Raw genomic sequence first — 20,219 nt, 5'->3', positions numbered from 1 at the left:
CTCATCTCTACAAAATAAAAAAAGTATTCGATTATTCATAAACTATGTAAATATGTATTTATTCATATTTTTTTGAGTCAGAGTCTCACTCCATCGTTGCCCAGGCTGGAGTGCAGTGGCACACTTATGGCCACCCCAGCATCAACAGCCTGGGCTCCAGCGATCCTTTCACCTCAGCCTTCCGGGTAGTTGGAACTATAGACACACACCACCATGCCTGGCTTGTTTTTGTGATTTATTGTAGAGACGAGGTCTCACCAAGTTGCCCAGGCTAGTCTCGAACTTGTGGGCTCAGGCAATCCACTCACTTCAGCCTCCCAAAGGGCTGGGATGACAGGCTGAGCCACCGAGCCCAGTCAAACTATGCATTTATTTAAGCATCCCACAATGACAGACATTTAGGTATTTTCCAGCATTTCACAACTGACAACAAACGTGACAATGCGCATTCTTGTGCCTGCAGCACACACATCTGTGATTTTTCTCTTAAAACTGGGTCTGAATGAATAGTTGATTCACAGAACCTGAAGGCCTGAGGGGGTCCTCCAAAAAAGTAAATGATAATTCCTTTTCTGCCAATTATTAGTAGCCCATTCATGTTGGGGATACCCAAATAGTCTTGATATATTAAATTACTTACAAGTCTAAACTTCTAGTTTAGACAGATGATTCTGTATGTGCTGTAAAGAGTTACAGTATGGCCAAATAATTCCTTCGCCAATTATTTTCAATCATGACCCAATAATAATTCAATAAATTAATTATATTCTCAAAAATACTATAAAAGATGTTTTCCTTAAATAAAATAGCACGCATTTTAGGTATCTGAATTTTAATCACTCTTTGAATTTAAAGAACAATTTAGGCCTTAATTTGCTCAAGAGGCACTGTTTGCTTCAAATAAGTTACACGTTAAAGAAAGACTCATTATGGAAAGTGTCCAACAAAACTCTAAAACATTAAAACTAGGCCCCACTTACATGATAAGCACACACTGGGCAGCACGCTTGCCAAATTCAAGTATGGATTTTTACTGAGCCGAATTTCTTTTGGTGGTTCTCCCAAGAGTGAAGTCTGATTCTTAGAGGCAGCCTATTCATCAAAAAACAAAAGAGAGGGTGCTTAATAAGAGGTATAAGAAAATCAAAATGCGGGCGGTTTCTTACGCCCATGCCAACCCTGGCAAGTCTCTGTCTCTTTTCTCCCTTCTTTCCCTAATAAACTTTGTCTAAAAGCTTTGCTGGCCACTCTAAAATTCATTCTAGAAAGGAGCCAGAGAATCCACAGGTTTTGCATCGCACCCCATCGGCACCATCTGGCACCCAACGTGTGGGGCCAGGAGCCATCAGTCACCACGTGGTCTGCAGACCCGATCGCCAAGGAAGCAATCGTGTGACTAGTCCACCCATCTGCCTGCCGTCCATCACCTGATGTCAGTACTTACCTCCCTCCGTGATGATGTGGAGCCAACTACCACTCAATCGTCTTCATGACCTGCCTCCGTCAAAGGGAAAGCTTAAAAGGGCTCAACCGGAAGCCGTCATCTGCCATTGCTTTACTAAGCTATGGTCACACCATGGGCTCACCGAGCAATGACCAGGTCGTGTGTCTTTTGAACAGTGGCCTCCACGTTTCTAAGCTTTGGCCTCCTCCCCTACCTTGGGGAGGTGACTAGCTCCTCTCTCTCTAATTTACTTTCTGAATAAACTATATTTTCCAATCTAAAAAATAATTATGAAAATCTGAATGCAGAAAGAATAGAAATGCACTCATTTTTCCTTATTTAGGAGTTGGAGTCTCACTCTGTCGCTCAGGCTGGAGTGCAGTGCCACACTCATGGCCACCCCAGTGTCGACCTGCTGGGCTCTGGAGATCCTTCCGCCTCAGCCTTCCAAGCAGCCAGAACTACAGGCGCGCACTACCACGCCAGGCTCATTTTTGGTTGATTGTAGAGATGAGGTCTCGCCAAGTTGCGCAGGCTGGTCTCGAACCCGTGGGCTCAGGCAATTCACTCGCCTCAGTCTCCCAAAGTGCTAGGATTACAAACTGAACCACCGAGCCTGGCCTAATCTTTCAATAAATCTAGTCCAGTGTGATAAAAACTTGTGAAACCTAATCTTTGATGACATAAGGTCATGAAATATTTATGAATGTGCACTGAAATTATCACATTTCACCTGCTTCAGTTTTTCTGATAGGTTTTTAAAAGACTATCCTAAAACCACAGAACTTCAGAACTGAAAGAGAATGAAAGGCTATCTTATTCAACTTCTCACTTGAACGAGTAAATAATTCACCTTCACAAGAAAAAAACAAATTCAATGTCTCATTTCCAGAAACACTGTTTCAACTTTTTTTTTTTGAGTTGGAGTCTCACTCTGTTGCCCAGGCTGGAGTACAGTGGCACACTCATGGCCACCCCAGTCATCGACCTTCTGGGAGCTGGTGATTCTTTCACCTCAGTCTTCCAAGTAGCTGGAACTACAGGCATGCGCTAACACACCCGACTAATTTTTTGGTTATTGTAGAGACGAGGTCTTGCCAAGTTGCCCGGGCTGGTCTCCAACCCACAAGCTCAGGCAGTTCACTAGCCTCAGCCTCCCCAAGTGCTGGGATTACAGGCTGAGCCACCAAGCCCGGCCATCAACATTTTAAATAAGACCTTTTATTTTATATCTTATGGTCACAACAAAATTACAAAGCATAGCCTATTTACCTCCGGTACTAAGAATAATATCAGGCCGAGTGCAGTGGCTCATGCCTGTCATCCCAGCACTTTGGGGGGCTGAGACTGGAGGATTGCCTGAGCCCAGGAGTTTGAGAACAGCCTGGACAATGTAGTGAGACCCTGTCTCTACAAAAAATAGAAAAGTTAGCTGGGTGTGGTATCACACGCCTATTAGTCCCAGCTACTTGAGAGGCTGAGGAGGAAGGATTTCTTGAGCCCAGGAGATCAAGGCTGTGGTGAGCCATGACCATGCCACTGTACTCCAGTCTGGGCGACAGATTGAGACACTGATTCAAAAATAAATAAGTAAATAGATATATAAATAACAATATAAAACAAAATAAATGGGTTTAATAAACTCAAACTTCAAGTTTAGACGATAATGCTAGAAATTCACCTATTTGAAAACATATGCTGTATCTTTTTATGTAACTAGGTGTAAGGATTTCAGTACAGTTCACCTTTGAACAACCTGGAGGTTAGGGGTGCCCATACCCCGTGTGATGGAACATCCATGTATAACTCTTAACTATCCAAACACTTGACCCCAAAATAGCCCACTGCTGACCAGAAGCCCTACCTATCACATAAACAGTCGATTAAGACATATTTGTCTGAACAATACATATTTGTATACCTAACCCTCAATTGTACCCCACAATTTTAAAATAAAAAATTAAAATAAAATAAAAATAAAATAAAAACCTCAAAAAAGAGACATTTTGCATGTGACATGTATTATATGCTATATTTTTACAATAATGCTAGAGAAAAAATATTTTTAAAATCACCAGGAAAGTAAAATACATTTACTGTACTGTACGGTACTGTACTGCTCGACACCATAAATTTACATCTCTGTTTATGGAATGAACCATCTGTCTGACTTTAATCTACAGTACATATCAAGCATTCTTTTTCTTGCAATTCATGTCTCTTCTCTTGAGAGCACTACCAGCATCACTAGTGGCACTTTGTATGAGTTCCAGGGTGTTATTCAAGATTTATGGAATTGTCCTAAACACCATGAAAAATACACAAGAACCACAAGAGATCACTTTTTACTGGAATATGCAATTTATCGGAGACATGAACTACTCACGTGGCGATGATCAGTATCACAGGTGTTTTAAGCAGATTCTTGCCACACTTGAGTTGACCGCAATTGCAACAGTAATGCAGTGTGTCTTACAGTTAACCTTGTGCAGTTATGATTTAATACTGTATCTTTGTTTACATTTTTCTCCACTGCGTGCCATGTATGGTCTGTGTTTGTGTTCGTAAGTTTTGATAAATTTTAACTTTTTTTTTTTGAGTTGGAGTCTCACTCTGTCGCCCAGACTGGAGTGCAGTGGCCGCTCCCGGCCACCGCAGCCTCAACCTGCTGGGCTCCGGCGATCCTTCCGCCTCAGCCTTCCAAGTAGCTGGAACTACAGGCGCACACCACCACGCCTGGCTAATTTTTGATTTATTGTAGAGATGAGGTCTCGCTAAGTTGCCCAGACGGGTCTCGAACTCGTGGGCTCAGGCAATCCACTCACCTCAGCCTCCCAAAGGCACGGGATTACAGGCTGAGTCACTGAGCCTGGCTGAAATTTTAACTTTTTAAAATAAATTTGTGTATATAGGGGATGCCAAAAATATGCATACACATTTTAAGAGATGTTATTTATGTATTACTTTTCAAAACTGAATTAAATTACGGAAGCAACGTAAAGTAAGATGTTTTCTTATTTTTTCAATATTTCTAGGTTACATGGTTCATCTGCAAGTTTTTTCAAATTTTCATGAATCTCCAAAAAATATACATTATTTTAAAAAATCCTCATAATCCACAGGTGGACCTATGCAGTTCAAACCCATGTTGTTCAGGAGTCAACTGTATGCAGGAAACTCCTAAAACTCAACAACAGAATGAACAATCTGGTTCAAAATGGGCAAAGACTTTAATAGACATTTCTCCAGATGAAAATACATAGATGGCTAATCAGCACATAAAAAAATACTCAACATTATTAATCATTAGGGAAATGCAAATCAAAACCACAATGAGATACTTCATACTTGTTGGGATGGCTATTACAACGGGCTGAATTTGTGTCCCCCCCCAAATTCATATATTGAAACCCTGGCCCTCAACGTGATGCTATTAGGAGGTAATTAGGTCATGAAAGTGGAGCCCTCCTGAGTGCGACTAGTGTTCTTATAAGGACAGACATGAGAGATCTTGCCTCGGCTCTCCATGTGAAGATGCAATGAAAAGCTGGCCATCTGCAAACCAGGAGCAGTGCCCGCACCACACACTGGATCCGTGGCACCTTCGTCTTAGAATTCCCAGACTCTAAGACTGTGAGAAACAAATGTTTGCTGTTTAAGCCATCCAGTCTATGGTATTTTTGTTACAAGAAAGCTAAAACAGAAAATAAGTGTTGGCTAGGATGTGGAGAAACTGGAATTCTTGTGCGTTGCTGGTGGGAATGTGAAATGGTACAGCTACTGTGGAAAAGAGTATGGCAGTTCCTAAAAACATTAAACACAGAATTACGATATGATCTAGCAATTCCACTTCTGGGTATATACCCAAAAGAACTGAAAGCAGGCACTCAAACAGATATTTGCATACCAATGTTTACAGCAGCATTATTCATGACAGTATGAGGTAGAAACAGCTCAGGTGTTCGTGGATGGATGAATGAAACTGTGATCTATACATACAACAGAATACTATTCAGTCTTGGGAAAGAAGGAGATTCTGGTAACATGCTACAACATGGACGAACTTTGAAAATACTGTGCTAAGGAAAGCCAGACACAAAAAGACAAATGGTTTAGCACATTCTTTCTACCAGGTACCTAGAATAGTCAAATCCACAGGGTCAGCAAGTAGAAACACTGGTTGCTGGGAATGGGAGGGGAGATGGGGAGTATTGCTATATGGGTACAGAGTTTCAGCATGAGATGATGAAGAGGTTCTGGAGACGGGGAGTGGTAACAGCTGCCCAGCAATGTGGGTGAACTTCATGCCACTGCACACTTAAAAGTGGTTAAAATGGCAAATGTGTGTTATCTGTCGGTTATCACAACACGCAAAAACTAGATCTCATCCCTCTTATCGTGAATACAACTCTTAGGGATGCCCCTATTGAGAATTGGGGTCTAGCCCTTTACTTTTTTTTTTTTTTTTTTTTTAACACCAGAGATGATTCTAGAGACGAAGAGGCAGGCACAAGAATCACCAGTCCACACAGCATTAAAGCCGCAGGTCTGAAAACCTAAAGCAGAGCTAAACGGATTGCTCAGCAAAGTCCAAAACCTTGCAGTGAGAAAACACTGAGGTTACCTGATCCAACCCCTATTGTCAGAAGGAGGAGTCGTTTCCACAGTATCCATTACAGATGCTCACCTGGGGTCTGCTTAATGGTTATCAGTGATATGACATTCACGTCTCTGTGACATACTTAAACTCTTTATCTGCTTGAAGAAGCCTGAGCTGCTCTCCCTTACAGTAAACCTATTATGCTTTATTGTATGCAGTACTTTATTGGACTAGTTCTGCTCCCTGGACAGACACGACGTGCCAGTGACTATGCTTTGAATATTTTAAAAAATGTCTGCGTGCTCAGTCATCCCTTTCCAGTTTCCACATGTCCATTTCCCTTGAATTCTTCTTCACAGGACTTGTTTCCTCTTGCAGAGAAACTCACTTGCCTATTACCCCAGGTCTACATGCAGTTTTTCTAAAGACTCTGGTGCTTTCAATAAATTAAAGACTACGAAAAGACATGACGCTTTCACATATGAGTTGCATTTGTTTAATTTCCCTCAATAATCCAAGCTATGGATATCGCAGGCACATCTTAAAAATTCGTCTATAAGGAATGGCCATCGCTTTGTCAAGGTACAGTTGTAGTCCATTCTAGCCATGCCTCCTTCTATCACTGGGCAACACCAAACTCCTCACAAATTCAAGGTTATTATTTGGACATTTGAATACAACCAGCTATGTGAAATTTTCCCCCACAAGTTGCTTGTAGTCTAAATTTTATACCATTTACAAATGAAAGGAGATATATATATATATTTCTTGTTTGTTTTTTGTTTTGTTTTGTTTTTGAGTTGGAGTCTCACTCCTGTCACTCAGGCTGAAGTGCAGTGGCACGCTCATGGCCACCACAGCCTCGACCTGCTGGGCTTAGGCGATCCTTCCGACTCAGCCTTCCAAGTAGCTGGAACTACAGATGCATGCCACCACGCCCAGATAAGGATACTTTAAGATACAGATAAAATGAAATTTAGATGTACTTTATCCTAACTACTTGTCATCGTATTGCTATCAGTGGCATATGAACCAACAGAATGATTGGGTAAAAACTTCCATAATGAAAAGGGAGACCAGATTCTTTTGAACAGACCAGAATTGAATAGCTGATTTTGATATTTTTCAGATAAAATAAAATTGGTTCTGCTTTAAAAAATTAAAATATCTATAGAATATACACTTATAATAAAAACAGCATTATTATTTACTTAGAAAGTCTTATAAATAATATCACTATATAACTGAATAAGTATTAATTATATTCTTAAACATTTTCCAAACTACAAGATTCCAAACTTAAATTAGTTTATATCTTATTTTTAAAATATCAAGTTTTGGGGTTTTGTTTTTGTTTTTGTTTTGAGTCAGGGTCTCACTTTGTTGCCCAGGTTGGAAGACAGTGGTACAATCACAATTCACTGTAGTTTGGACCCACGGGGCTCCTTCTGCCTCAGCCTCCCAAGTAGCTGGGACTACTGGTGCATGATGCCACACCCAGCTAATTTTAAAATTTTTTTGTAAAGACGAGGTCTTGCTATGTTGCCTAGGCAGGTCTCGAACTTCTGAGCTCAAGCAATCCTCCAGTCTCAGCCTCCCAAAGTCCCATGCCCGGCCTTAAATATCAAGTATTTTTTAAAGCTATACAACATAAACTTTTCATAAAATAAAGAATCCATACTTAAATTATTTTATAATAAGAGACATAAAAAACTCATTTAACACAAATTAACATTATTTTACTTACAGACAAACTGGCTAATAATTAAGATAGTTCTAAATGTCAGCTAGCATAATTGATCAAAATATTAATTTTTTGTTTGCTTACTTATAATCCTTTGCTTAAGAGTGCAATTTTTTCTTCAATTTTAAGAAGTAAACGCAAACTATGAACAGGTAATCTTTCTAATGACACAGCAATTAGCTACAAGGGGTAATCCCCCCCAAAAGGAATTTATTTATTAAAAATTGTTTACTTATTCTTACATGTTTAAACTTTAGTCACCTTCAAAGTACTCTCCAATTGATGCAATATTCTTATTGAGATGTTTTTTCCACTGCTCAAAACAGTTTTTGAGCTTTTCAATTTTGATGCTTTTTAGTGTTTCTGCCATTTTTTTGTTTCACCTCTTCCACATCGGTAAATCATTTCGTTTTGAGGACTTTTTTCATCCAGGGACACAAAAATAAAGTCGTTTGGAGAGAGATGGGGTGAATAGGGAGGAGGGTGGGGCATCGGGGTCCTGACGTTTTTGGTCAAAAACTGCTGAACATTCAACGCAGTGTGGGCAGGTGCACTCTTAAATCACGCACCATGAAATGGACAAACACGCTGAACGAACTTTCAAAAAACAATCCACTGAAGTTGAACGCAGCCTCTCTCAGTAATGCTAGATAGTACACTGATGCCGATGGGTTCCTAGAACACTTACCTAGTGAGGGAATCCTATACTACAAGGGCCCCCCCCTCCAAAACATAATTCCGGGTTTTTTGGGTCCCCCCTCCCTTGTGGTTTGTAATCCGTATTTACATACTTTACTATTAACTTCCTTTGAAGTTTACAAAGAGTTAAGATTACTTTATGAGGCTTCTTTCTTACATTATGCCACCTGTGAAATAACCACAAATCAGAACACCTAGTAAGAGAAAAATTTCATTTAAAAGATAATGAAAAAGGAACATATGTATGTATCTATGTTGCATGCGCACGGTTTTCTTACCCCTGAACTCATCTCTGTGCCTTTTGGCTGACTTTGCTGCTGCTTATGGTGTCCTGCCAGCAAGCCTCCAGCAGCGAGGTTTGGAAAGCTCTGAAGATAAGGCTGCGACCCTGAGAAGTTTCCTTCTGCCAATCCCATGGTGGCTGGCTGTTTCTCCTGAGTGTTACCGTGCCCAGGCCCAGCTTGTCCAGCAATGTGCTGATTTGGAAAGAATGGTAACATGCCCATTCCAGCTGTTATTGTTGTTTGAGTTGGAATCAGACTAGAGGCTGCAGTGAACCACAAATGGAAAAAGCTTTTAGTAGACAAGACATTCGGAATAGTCCTTTTGATTTTGTTAAGCAATGGGCAGAATGCAAAAAACAAACAAACAAACAAACAAACAATTTTGCACCTATCAGAGAATAATTTCAAAAGGCAGGGTTAGAAGTTGTAAATTAGGAAGTGCTTTTACGGAAAAAAAAACAACAAAAAACCTTACAATAGAAATGATGCTCCTATTTCAACAACTTTCAGGGTAACCTCAATGATATTAAATTTTTGAATTCCAAGTTTTGGTTACTTATAAAAATAAGTAAAAAAGGTGAGAGCAAAGTTTGTGTACTTTTTGGCATTTAAGTTATATCAGTGCTTTTTAAAAATGCCCAGTCACTGCAACTTGCCGGCTGCCATATTTGAAGAGAATAATTAAATAAGTCTTAGGTTTGAAAAATTCTCTGATACTTAAAGATTAGTAAAGTTTGATTGAATCCAACAATAAATGTGGTTAGCCAGCTTGCATCAGCGCATGAAAGTCAACAGTACATATTTCTTCCCAACTCTCAAGTTCAAGTTCTTCATATTGGTAACTTGAAATTGGCTAAGGTTGGAGCACCTGTACCCAGAAATGTACAAAATGCTACATTCAAACTTTTTTTTTAACCTAGAGAGCTGGTTGTTAAACACTTACCAGCACACCACCGGTTTAAAAAAAAAAATCACTGAATAAACAAGCACTAAATTTAACACAAGAAAATTTTATGTTTATATTGATAGAAAATAACCCCAAATTCTGGAATAAAAGTTTGAATAGGAAAATTTTGAACGATTCCACTTTTTAAAAAAATCTTTAAGTCAAAACTAAAATAAAATAGCTAATTTTAATAACTAAGTCTGTTTTGGTTTTTTTTTTTTGGCATTGGGGCATGATCACGGCTCACTATGGCCTCAGCTTCCTAGCTCAGGCGATCCTTCTGCCTCAGCCTCCCGAGTAGCTGGGATGACAGATATGTGCCACCATACCTGGCTAATTTTTTTGATCTTTTTGTAGAGATGAGGTCTTGCTATGTTGCCTACTCTGGTCTCAAACTCCTGGGCTCAAGCTATCCTCCCACCTCAGCCTCCCAAAATGCTGGATTATAGGCATGAGCCAAGTCAAATCTACACTTTACAAATTCATTAAACACATTTATTTAATTATTTTTAGTACTAATCACTTAGAGATGGATACTTCGGATCTCCTATCTTTTAGCAATATAATTATTTAGACGAGGTAAATTTTCATTGACTTAAGGCAGTTCATAAAAAAGCAAATAAGTGGTTTATTATTCAATGCATCACAAATAATACACATCTGTATAACTTTTAGTCACAGAAAATTTAATTTTTTTGAAGGACAGACGCCAACATATCACAAAAATTTCTTCACTGGGTTAACATTTGCCCAGTCCACTTTGACAGTCAGAACTGACTGAGTTAATGACCATTTAGCTAGCTAATTTTGTGAACAGGAGGTTAAGTAAGCGACCCATATTTAATTGACTTTAAAAAATGACCACTGGCCCTGCGACTGTCACTCAGCTTTGCTCACTTCTGAGCAACTTTCAATTAAGCTTCAAACTGAAAGTGCCTTTCAATATCACATTCAAATAAGAAATCTTGGTATAACACCTTGCTCCTGTTTTTCTAAAGAAAAAAACGGTTTTCCTTGCCATGTCTTGAGAAGCACATCGTAATCATATTTTTCTTCAGCAGGTAATTTGGAAAACACATTTTTAAAATAACACAAGTAAATGATAAAACTGTAAATTTACGAATAACAGCTACTTCTTTTATAAAAGTGAGTGGCTTCTGATCCAGGCAACTGTTAAATACATACACACGTAATGTGCTGTCAGCCCAGTGGGCAGCGTGTCAGTCTCTGTGTCTCTGCCTCGTACAGCTGTGAACCTGCATGAAATATTAAAGCACGCCCAACAGGGAGAGTCTTCTCTTGGCATATGGAAGCAAGGCCATCAATAACTTATCAATATTAAAAATAGATAAGCCAAGAGGGCTCTTGAAATTTCAAATGCCTAAATAAAACTCAAATTTGACCTTCCTGTAAATAAAAATAGAACGCGGGTAAGTTGTCTTTCACTCTCAAGCCCGACTGTGTACTGACTTCTCAGTAAATACACATCGCCTACCTTTGTGAGCTTCGCCATGATGTCCCAACTCCTTTTTCAGCGGAAGCGCCGACCCTAGCCCTAGCGCCGTCTGAAGCACCACAGCGGGGGGTTCTCCAAGTAAGCCAGGTTTCTACAAAAGAAGAAAACAAAGGAAGACTTTTGCCCATGGCAGTACAATGGAACCTAAAAAGACTATGTATGTGAACATTCAAATGCAATCTCATCAACAGCCTGATTCTAGAAAAAGAATGAACAGAGTTCAGAAGGAAAAATAATACCACACTTACGTTATTAGTATGAATATTCTCAAACTTCATTAACTGCTGCTGTGCCAGTGGTACATGAGAAAGATTCTGAAGGAATAAATTAGAAGTATTACCCATAACTGAGCTCTGTGAAAATGATAAAACGTTAGTTAGTTTAATTTTGTAAAGCTACATGTTATATAACCCAGCTCATTCTAAAGTTCCATCTCCTGTTGTTCTGAGTAAAAGCAATAGTTTCTTAATATAATATTTCACTTTCCAACTTCAGGCAGAGCCATTTAATTCTTTTAATTAATATATAAGAGGACCACGCAGTCATGAGGCAAATTCTACATTCTTTCCTTCTATCCTCCTTTCTCCCTCTTCTCTTCCCTTACTGGCTTCAATGACAGTGACATTCTATTCAATTATTCATTCATTCAATCATTCAATGGACATTTATGGAACACCTTCTACGTATCAGGCAATGTGCTACATAGTGAGAAATGCAGTCATATGATCTGTCCACCTGGATCTTATAATCAGCTAAGGAAAGAAGCCACCAATTAATTATAAAATCATATCATTACAAATGGTAATTATATTAAGGAAGGACACAGGGAGCTATGAGAACAAACAGTGAAGGAATTTGATTTCGAGTAGAAGATTGAAGGAAGGCTTCCTTGAGGAATCAATTCTTGCACTGAGGAGTGAAGGCTGTACAGAATTAACTAGTTCAAGTCTGGGAGAACTGGTGTTGGGGTGGGAAGCATTCCAGGCAGAAGGAGCAGCAGAAGCAAAGCCCTGAGAAGGAGGGGAAAAAAGGTCCTTGCAGGACCAAAGCAGGCCAGTGTCATGGGGAAGTGATGCACAATGAGCTGAGAGGCGGGGGACAGGGGGTGGCTATACAGGTATCAGAGGCGATATTAAGCATTTTGGTCTTTCTCCTAAAACAAAGGGCATATGATCAACACCCTGAACTTCTCCTCTCATATCACTCTTCACACCTTATTGCAATTGTTTAATGTCTGTTTTCCCTACTGGTTGAAATTCTATGACAATAGACACTATGAATGTTTTGTTCAGTGCTGTAGCCTATGATCAGCACAGTGTCTCATACATATATGTCAGATTCTCAATAAATATGTTGAGTAAATGAATGAACAAAGAAAGACCTTATAATGTATTAACAGGATCTATGTTAGATTCTAAGGATGAAAAATAAAACATAGGACTTTTCCCTTAAAAAGTTGGGTTTAGGACCAGGTATTCATTTACCTTACATTAAGCATCTATAATATACTAGGTTTGATTTGTAATTAGGATTCTACTTTTTTTTTTTTTTAATAGAGATGGGATCTTGCTATGAGGTCTGGGCTGGTCTTGAGCTCCCAGGCTCAAGCGATCCTCCCACTTTGGCCTCTCAAAGTGCTGGGATTATAGGCATGAGCTACTATGCTCAGCCTTGGATTCTATACTCTTAAACATTACCTGAAATTAATGAGTAATGGTTATCTCCAATATTATGGACATTTATATACATAAACACATATTTTAAATACTTATCTGAAAAAAGTAAGAAAATTTTGCTCTTTTCATATATAAGTTGTTTTATAAAATTCATTACATTTTAAGAATTAAGTTTTACTGTTCATTTTTTTCTTTCTATAAATATTTTTTCAAAGTTAAGACCACAAAAGGAGCCCTAGTTTGAACTCCTGATTCATTATCTAGAAAAAGAATACTACAAAATATACACTTTTCTTCTTAATGTCCTATCAGTTGGAATCAATAAATATATGTAACGATGCTGCTTTGATTCACTTAATTGAAACTGATGTACTCATGAAGTTACAATTTTACATAGCTATATTTACTGTTACTCATTTTCCCATAAGTTAGGATTTTATGTAGCTATATTTACTGTTACTCATTCTTCTTCTTGAGGACTTTAAGAACACACAAAATATTCACTCTAAATATTTGTGCAATTTATGTACCTGATGTGCTTTATTCAGATGTAAAAATGCGGGGGAGATGGACGGGTTCATCAGATGTGGCAAGCTGGGAGGTGTTCCAAGAACAGCTATGAGAAAATAAAAGTGAAAACTTCATGATACATATGGAATTAAAAAGAAATAAATAAAGCAAGCTTCAAAAAGGGTACATGATTATTTCTTTACATCGTTCGCAAAGTCACTGGAAATTCAATGATACACTGACCCTGTCATTGGTCAAAAGTGACAGACACCTTTCCTTATGATTCAACCCTGGAATCTGTTTTAAAATTCCAACACCGTCTTGTCATAATTGTAAAACACCAAACTTAGATTTCATCTTTTCTAGCATTAAGGGCAACATAACATATCCACTTTTAATAAGCATAGTATTAACTGAACTAATGGTATTTGCTCAATGTTTTTTAGGTGTTTCAGGGATTTGGATAGTGTGTGGGGATAGAGGACAAAACACAATCCCTGTCTTTGGAAAGCTTACATAAAATCTGATGGATAATACAGGTACACAAAATATATTTACATAATAAAAACAAGACAAAATAAACAAGAGAAATACACTAAATGAATACATGGCAACTATACTTGTAATAAAGTCTAAGTGTCCAAATACCAGAGTATATTTTAGAAGAGACATCTTTAGAATAGATAATATAGAGAACTAAAAAGAACCCTGATCAAAAATATAGAAATAATTTTCACCTAATTATTGTAAGGTAACTGGAAATAGTCATAAGATACAAAATTATATATATACAATATGCAAAATATAGAAAAAGTCCTGGTAATATCATTTCATAATATAGATATAGCAAAATAAAGAACACTGAACCATGAGAGGTAAAATAAATACATAAATAAAATAAATCCTTGCTGCAACCCAATTTTTAAGTATCAAATCTACACTGGGACCACCTCAGAGGGCAAGAATTATACAACATTTTGGCTTCAGGTATAAAATTATATTAGTTAATCAACCAATAGGAAACTATATAATTTAATCATTTTCAATATTCTCTCTAACAAAGGAAGAAGTATTAGTGTGTGGGAATGGAGGGAATGTTTAATTATAGCATAAGTTTAGGAAAGTTATGATAACATAAATATATGTGGAAGAGGGCTCTTTTATAGAAGTCTATTAACCTACTTCAATGGAAAAAAGGCACTTCTGGGCAGAAAACTGGTACACAGATAGAACTCCCCAGCAAGCAATAGAGAATCAAGTGTAGAAAATTAGAGGAGGCCGGGCTCAGTAGTTCAGCCTGTCATCCCAGCACTTTGAGAGGCCAAGGCGAGTGGATTGCCTGAGCCTGTGGGTTCGAGACCCTCCCGGGCAACTTGGCAAGACCTCGTCTCTACAATCAATCAAAAATTAGCTGGGTGTGGTAGTGCATGCCTGTAGCCGCGGCTACTTATAAAGCTGAGGCGGAAGGATCACCAGAGCCCAGCAGGTCGACGCTGGGGTGGCAGTGAGTGCCATTGTGCTCCAGCCTGGATGACAGAGTGAGACTCCCAGTAAAAAAAACAAAAAACAAAAAAGAAAATGAGAGGAAATATTACTTGATTTACAAAAATAATTGAGTGTAGCCTCTTCAATAAGTGATATTGGGAAACTGAATATCCATCTGTAAAAAAATGAAAATAGAGCCCTATCTCTCACCATATACAAAACATTAACTCAAAATGGATTAAAAACTTAAATGTAAGACTCAAAGCTATAAAACTACTGGAAAAAAATAGGGAAAACACTTCAAGACGTTGGTCTGGGCAAAAGATTTGATGGGTTAGACTTTAAAAGCATGGGCACCAAAAGCAAAAGCAGACAAATGGGATTTCATCAAACAAAAAGCTTCTGCACAGCAGAGGAAATAATCAACAGAGCAAACAGACAACATGTAGAATGGGAGAAAATATCTGTAAAGTATTCATCTGACAAGGGATTATACGTGGAACTCTAACAATTCAACAGCAAAGATAAAACAAAACAAAAAAATCCAATTTTTAATAATGGGCAAAATATCTGAATACATATTTCTCAAAAGAAGACATACAAATGACCAAGAATATGAAAAAATGTTCAATATTCACTAATCAGGGAATTGTAAATCAAAACCACAATAAGGTATCATCTCATCCCAGTGTTTTGTTTTTGTTTTGTTTTGTCTATTATCAAAAAGACAAAAAAAAAAAAAATGCTGGTGAGGATGTAAGAAAAAAGAAACTCTCATACACTGCTAGAAAGAATGTAAATTAGTACAGCCATTATGGAAAACAGTATAGAGGTTTCCAAAAACAAAAATAGACTGCCACATGATCCAGCAATTCCACTGCTTGATGTTTATCCAAAGGAAAGGAAATACATACATCAAAGTGATATCTGCATTCTCACGTTTATTGCAGTACCATTCACAATAGCTAAGATATGGAACTAACCTAAGTGTCTATCAACAAGTGAAAATATATACACAGTGGAATACTAGTCAGCCATTAAAAAAGGAAATCCTCTCATTTGTGGCAATATGGATGAGCTTGGAGGACATTAGGTTGAGTGAAACCAGACAGGCCCAGAAAAGTAAACACTGCATAGTACTACTCATAGTGGGAGCTAAAAAAGTCTAGTTCATAAAAGTAGAGAGTAGAATTGTGGTTATTAGAGACTGAGAAGAGAAAGGAGAAGAGGATATGGAGAGGCTGGTTAATAAATACAAAATTACAGCCAGATAGGAGGATTAAGTTCTCGTATTCTATAATACTGTACGGTAACAATGATTTATTTATTTATTTTTTTTGAGTTGGAGTCTCACTCTGTCGCCCAGACTGGAGTGCAGTGGCCGCTCCCAGCCACTGCAGCCTCGACCTGCTGGGCTCCGGCGATCCTTCCGCCTCAGCCTTCCGAGTAGCCGGAATTATAGGCGCGTGCTACCACGCCTGGCTAATTTTTTTTTTTTTTTTTGGTTTATTGTAGAGATGAGGTCTCACCTGCCCAGGCGGGTCTCGAACTCGCAGGCTCAGGCAATCCACTCACCTCAGCCTCCCAAAGGCGCGGGATTACAGGCTGAGCCACCGAGCCCGGCTGTAACAATGATTTATTGTGTGTTTTCAAATAGCAAGAAGAAAAGATTTTAAATGTTCCCAATACAAGGGATGGATACATGTTTGAGGTGATGAATATCACTCTGTACCCCATAAACATGTAGAATCACTACATGTCAATTAAGATTTTCTTTCTTTTTTAATAGAGACAAGGACTCGCCATGTTGCTCAGACTGGTCTCAAACCCCCAGGCTTAGGCAATCCTCTCGCCAATGCCTCCCTAAATGCTGGGATTACAGGTGTGAGCCACTGTGTCCAGCCCTAACTTTTTTAAAATTAAAAAATAACTTGAGTGGAAGAGTTTGGTTTTGTTTTCTAATTCCAGAGTTGAAGTTCAAAGAATAGGGGTTTAAGGCACATCTCTTTCTTATTGAATTAATAATTACCTGCAGCAAAACATCTAAATTACAAAGCCCCAAATGTATCATATATGAAAGACAGATGAGGTGCCAAGCACAGTGGGTCACAACTGTTATCCCAGTACTTTGGGAGGTGGAGGCAAGAGGATTGCATGAGCCCAGGGACTTAAGAACAGCTTGGGCAACTTGACAAGAGCTTGTCTCTACTTTTTAAATTTTTTTTGAGTTGGAGTCTCACTCTGTCACCCAGACTGGAGGGCAGTGGCCGCTCCCGGCCACTGCAGCCTCGACCTCCTGGGGTCCGGCGATCCTTCTGCCTCAGCCTTCCAAGTACAGCTGGAATTACAGGCGTACACTACCACGCCCGGCTAATTTTTGATTTATTGTAGAGATGCGGTCTCACCAAGTTGCCCGGGTGGGTCTCGAACACGCGGGCTCAGGCAATCCACTCACCTCAGCCTCCCAAAGCGCGGGATTACAGAATAAACCACCAAACCCAGCTTACTTTTTTTTTTTTTAATTAGCTATGGTGTGGTGGTGTGTGCCTATGGTCCCAGCTACACAGAAGGCTGAAGTGGAAGGATTGCCTGAGCCCAGCAGGTTGAGGCTGCAGTGGCCATGAGTGTGCCACTGCACTCCAATTGAGTAAGACTCCTATTAAAAAAAAAGAAAAGAAAAGAAAATCTTCTCTCTCAAAAAATTATTATGGGAACCACAAATAACAGATACCCAAACACTTAAATTCCCTTACTTTAAAGTCATACATTATAGATGGAACAACCAGTAGCAGTACCACAAATATGAGAATTTTACAAGATAATAGAAAATACAAACTCACTTGGCATCTTAACACACATAGATATAGATAAGATATGCTAATATTAACTTTTTTCTTTTTTTGAGTTGGGATCTCACTCCATCACCCAGGTTGGAGTGCAGTGGCACGTTCACGCCCAACCCAGCCTTGACCTGCTAGGCTCAGGCAATCCTTCTGCCTCAGCCTTCCAAGTAGCTGGAACTACAGGCGCAAGCTACCATACCTAGTAATTTTTCTTTTTATTTACTGTAGAGACAAGGTTTCACCAAGTTGCCCAGGCTGGTCTCGAACCCCTGAGCTCAGGCAATCCTCTTGCCTCGGCCTTCCAAAGTGCTGGGATTACAGGCTGAGCTACTGTACCTGGCTGCTAATATTAATTTTTAAAACCCACTGGCTAGATTAGTATAAAAAAATTCCAGAGCAAATTATTACCAGCAATAAAGATCATTCTTTTGCAATGATAAAGGGGCTGATTAATCAAGAGGATGCAATGATCTGAAATGTTTGTGTGAGAACAAAGCTCAAAATATATACAGCAAAAGTTTGTAGAATTGAAGGGAAAAGTAGATAAATCCACAATTATGATTAGAGATTTCAACTTCTCTTCCTCTTTTTAGCAGATAGCTACTGTATTTGTTGTAAAATACTGAAATATATTTTTCTTCACAGCTTTTACTGAACACAATATCTCCCAGTTTATAATAACAACAACCAGAATAAAAACCGTTTGAAAACGTTCATGCTTCACATCTACCTGCCCTTCCCTTAGCTCTTGGCTAGGACTCACACTAGGCCCCAACACTCGCCTCAGAAATTAATAGAATAAGTTGACAAAAAAATCAGTAGGATATAGAAGACTTGGACAACACCATTAACCACTTTAATCAAATTGACATTTAGGGAGCATTCAACTCAACAACAGCAGAATGCACAGCCTTCTCAAATGCATGTGGAATATTTATCAAAATAGTTCCATATTCTGGGCTATGAAATCATTCTAATACAAATTTATAAATTTAAATAATACAAAGTATCTTCTCTGACTACAAGTGAATTAAATTAAGTATCAATAAGCAAAAAAAAAAAAACCTGGAAAATCTGCAAATTTTGGAACTTAAGTGACACATTTATAAACAACTCACAGATCAAAGAAGAAATCAAAATGGAAACAAGAAAGCATTTGGAAATTAATAAAAATGGCAATATAACATATCAAAATCTGTAAGCATAAATGGAAATTTATAGTACTAATTAAACACACATTAAAAAAGGAAAGGTCTCAAGTGAATAATCTAGTTTTTCTTCAAGATACCAGAAAAGCTAGAACAAATTATGCCCTAAGTAAGCAGAAAAATAAATAAATAAATAAAAATTAAAGTGAAAATCAATGGACTAGAGAAAGTCAATGAAACTAAAAGCTGGCTCTTTGAAAAAATCAGTAATACTGATAAACCTTCTGTCAGATTTATCAGGAAAAGAGAGAGAAGACAAATTACCAATATCAGCAATGTGAGAGGGGACATCACTACAGGTCCTGCAGACACTTAAGAACAATAAGGGAATACTATGAACAACGTTATATCACATTGACAATTTACACGAAATTTCATTGAAAGACACAGATGACCAAACTTACTCAAGAAGAAAGGTACCCTGAAATAGCTCTTATACAAGCAGGATCCCCCCCAAAAAACCAGAATTATCTTTTGGAGGGCAGGTCCCTTGTAGAACAGTCTTCCCTCGCTAGGTAAGTGCTCTAGGTACCCATCAGCATCAGTGTACCAGCCACTGTTGTTGTGAGAGGCTGTGTTCAGTTTCAGTGAATTTTTTCGAGATTCTTTCAACATGTTTGCTCACTTCATGATGGGTGATTTATGAGTGTACCTGCCCATACCTGAGTGTACAGCAGCTTTTGGCCAAAAATGGCATGACCCCAATATCCCGTGCTCCCTATTCATCTGATCTGCCCCCAGTGACTTTTTTTATTTCCTCAGATGAAAGAAGTCTTCAAAGGGAAATGCTTTGCTTACGTGGAAGAGGGCAAACAAAAATGGCAGGAGCACTAATAAGCATCAATACTGATGAGTTCAGAAACTATTTTGAGCACTGGAAAACACATCTCGATAGGTATCCTGTATCAAATGGAGAGTACTCTGAAGGTGACTAAAGTTTAAACATGTAAGAATAAATACACAATTTTTTACAAATAAATTCTGGGCTTGGGGGTTCCTCCCTTGTATATAAAAGAGATTGAATTTGTAGTTAGAATCTTCCTTCAAAAAATTCAACACAGGCCAGGCATGGTAGCTCAAGCCTGTGATCCCAGCACTTTGGGAGGCTGAGGCGAGAGGATTGCCTGAGCCCAGAGGTTTGAGACCAGACTGGGAAATTTGGTGAGACCTTGTCTCTACAATATATCAAAAACTTAGCCTGGCATGGTAGTGTGCGCCTATAGTTCCGGCTGCTTGGAAGACTGAGGCAGAAGGATTGCCAGAG

General features: G+C 38.6%; 1 protein-coding gene across 1 annotated transcript in view; it reads right to left on the bottom strand.

Moving 5' to 3' along the window:
- Positions 1 to 20,219, bottom strand: part of RAVER2 (ribonucleoprotein, PTB binding 2) — a 68,538-nt gene that overhangs the window by 18,159 nt on the left and 30,160 nt on the right. Inside the window, exons 5-9 of the mRNA XM_008060505.1 lie at positions 13,440 to 13,525; positions 11,482 to 11,547; positions 11,213 to 11,324; positions 8,766 to 9,034; positions 981 to 1,092 (exon numbers count right to left, since the gene is read on the bottom strand). Coding sequence (XP_008058696.1) covers positions 981 to 1,092; positions 8,766 to 9,034; positions 11,213 to 11,324; positions 11,482 to 11,547; positions 13,440 to 13,525 — 645 coding nt within the window. The remainder of the gene's footprint in view (positions 1 to 980; positions 1,093 to 8,765; positions 9,035 to 11,212; positions 11,325 to 11,481; positions 11,548 to 13,439; positions 13,526 to 20,219) is intronic.

Source organism: Carlito syrichta, unplaced genomic scaffold (genome assembly GCF_000164805.1).
Source record: "Carlito syrichta isolate Samal-C Ts95f unplaced genomic scaffold, Tarsius_syrichta-2.0.1 Scaffold304635, whole genome shotgun sequence".
Taxonomy (NCBI): domain Eukaryota; kingdom Metazoa; phylum Chordata; class Mammalia; order Primates; family Tarsiidae; genus Carlito; species Carlito syrichta.
The sequence above is the reverse complement of the archived record's forward strand: the minus strand, read 5'-3'. Positions and strand labels throughout refer to the sequence as shown.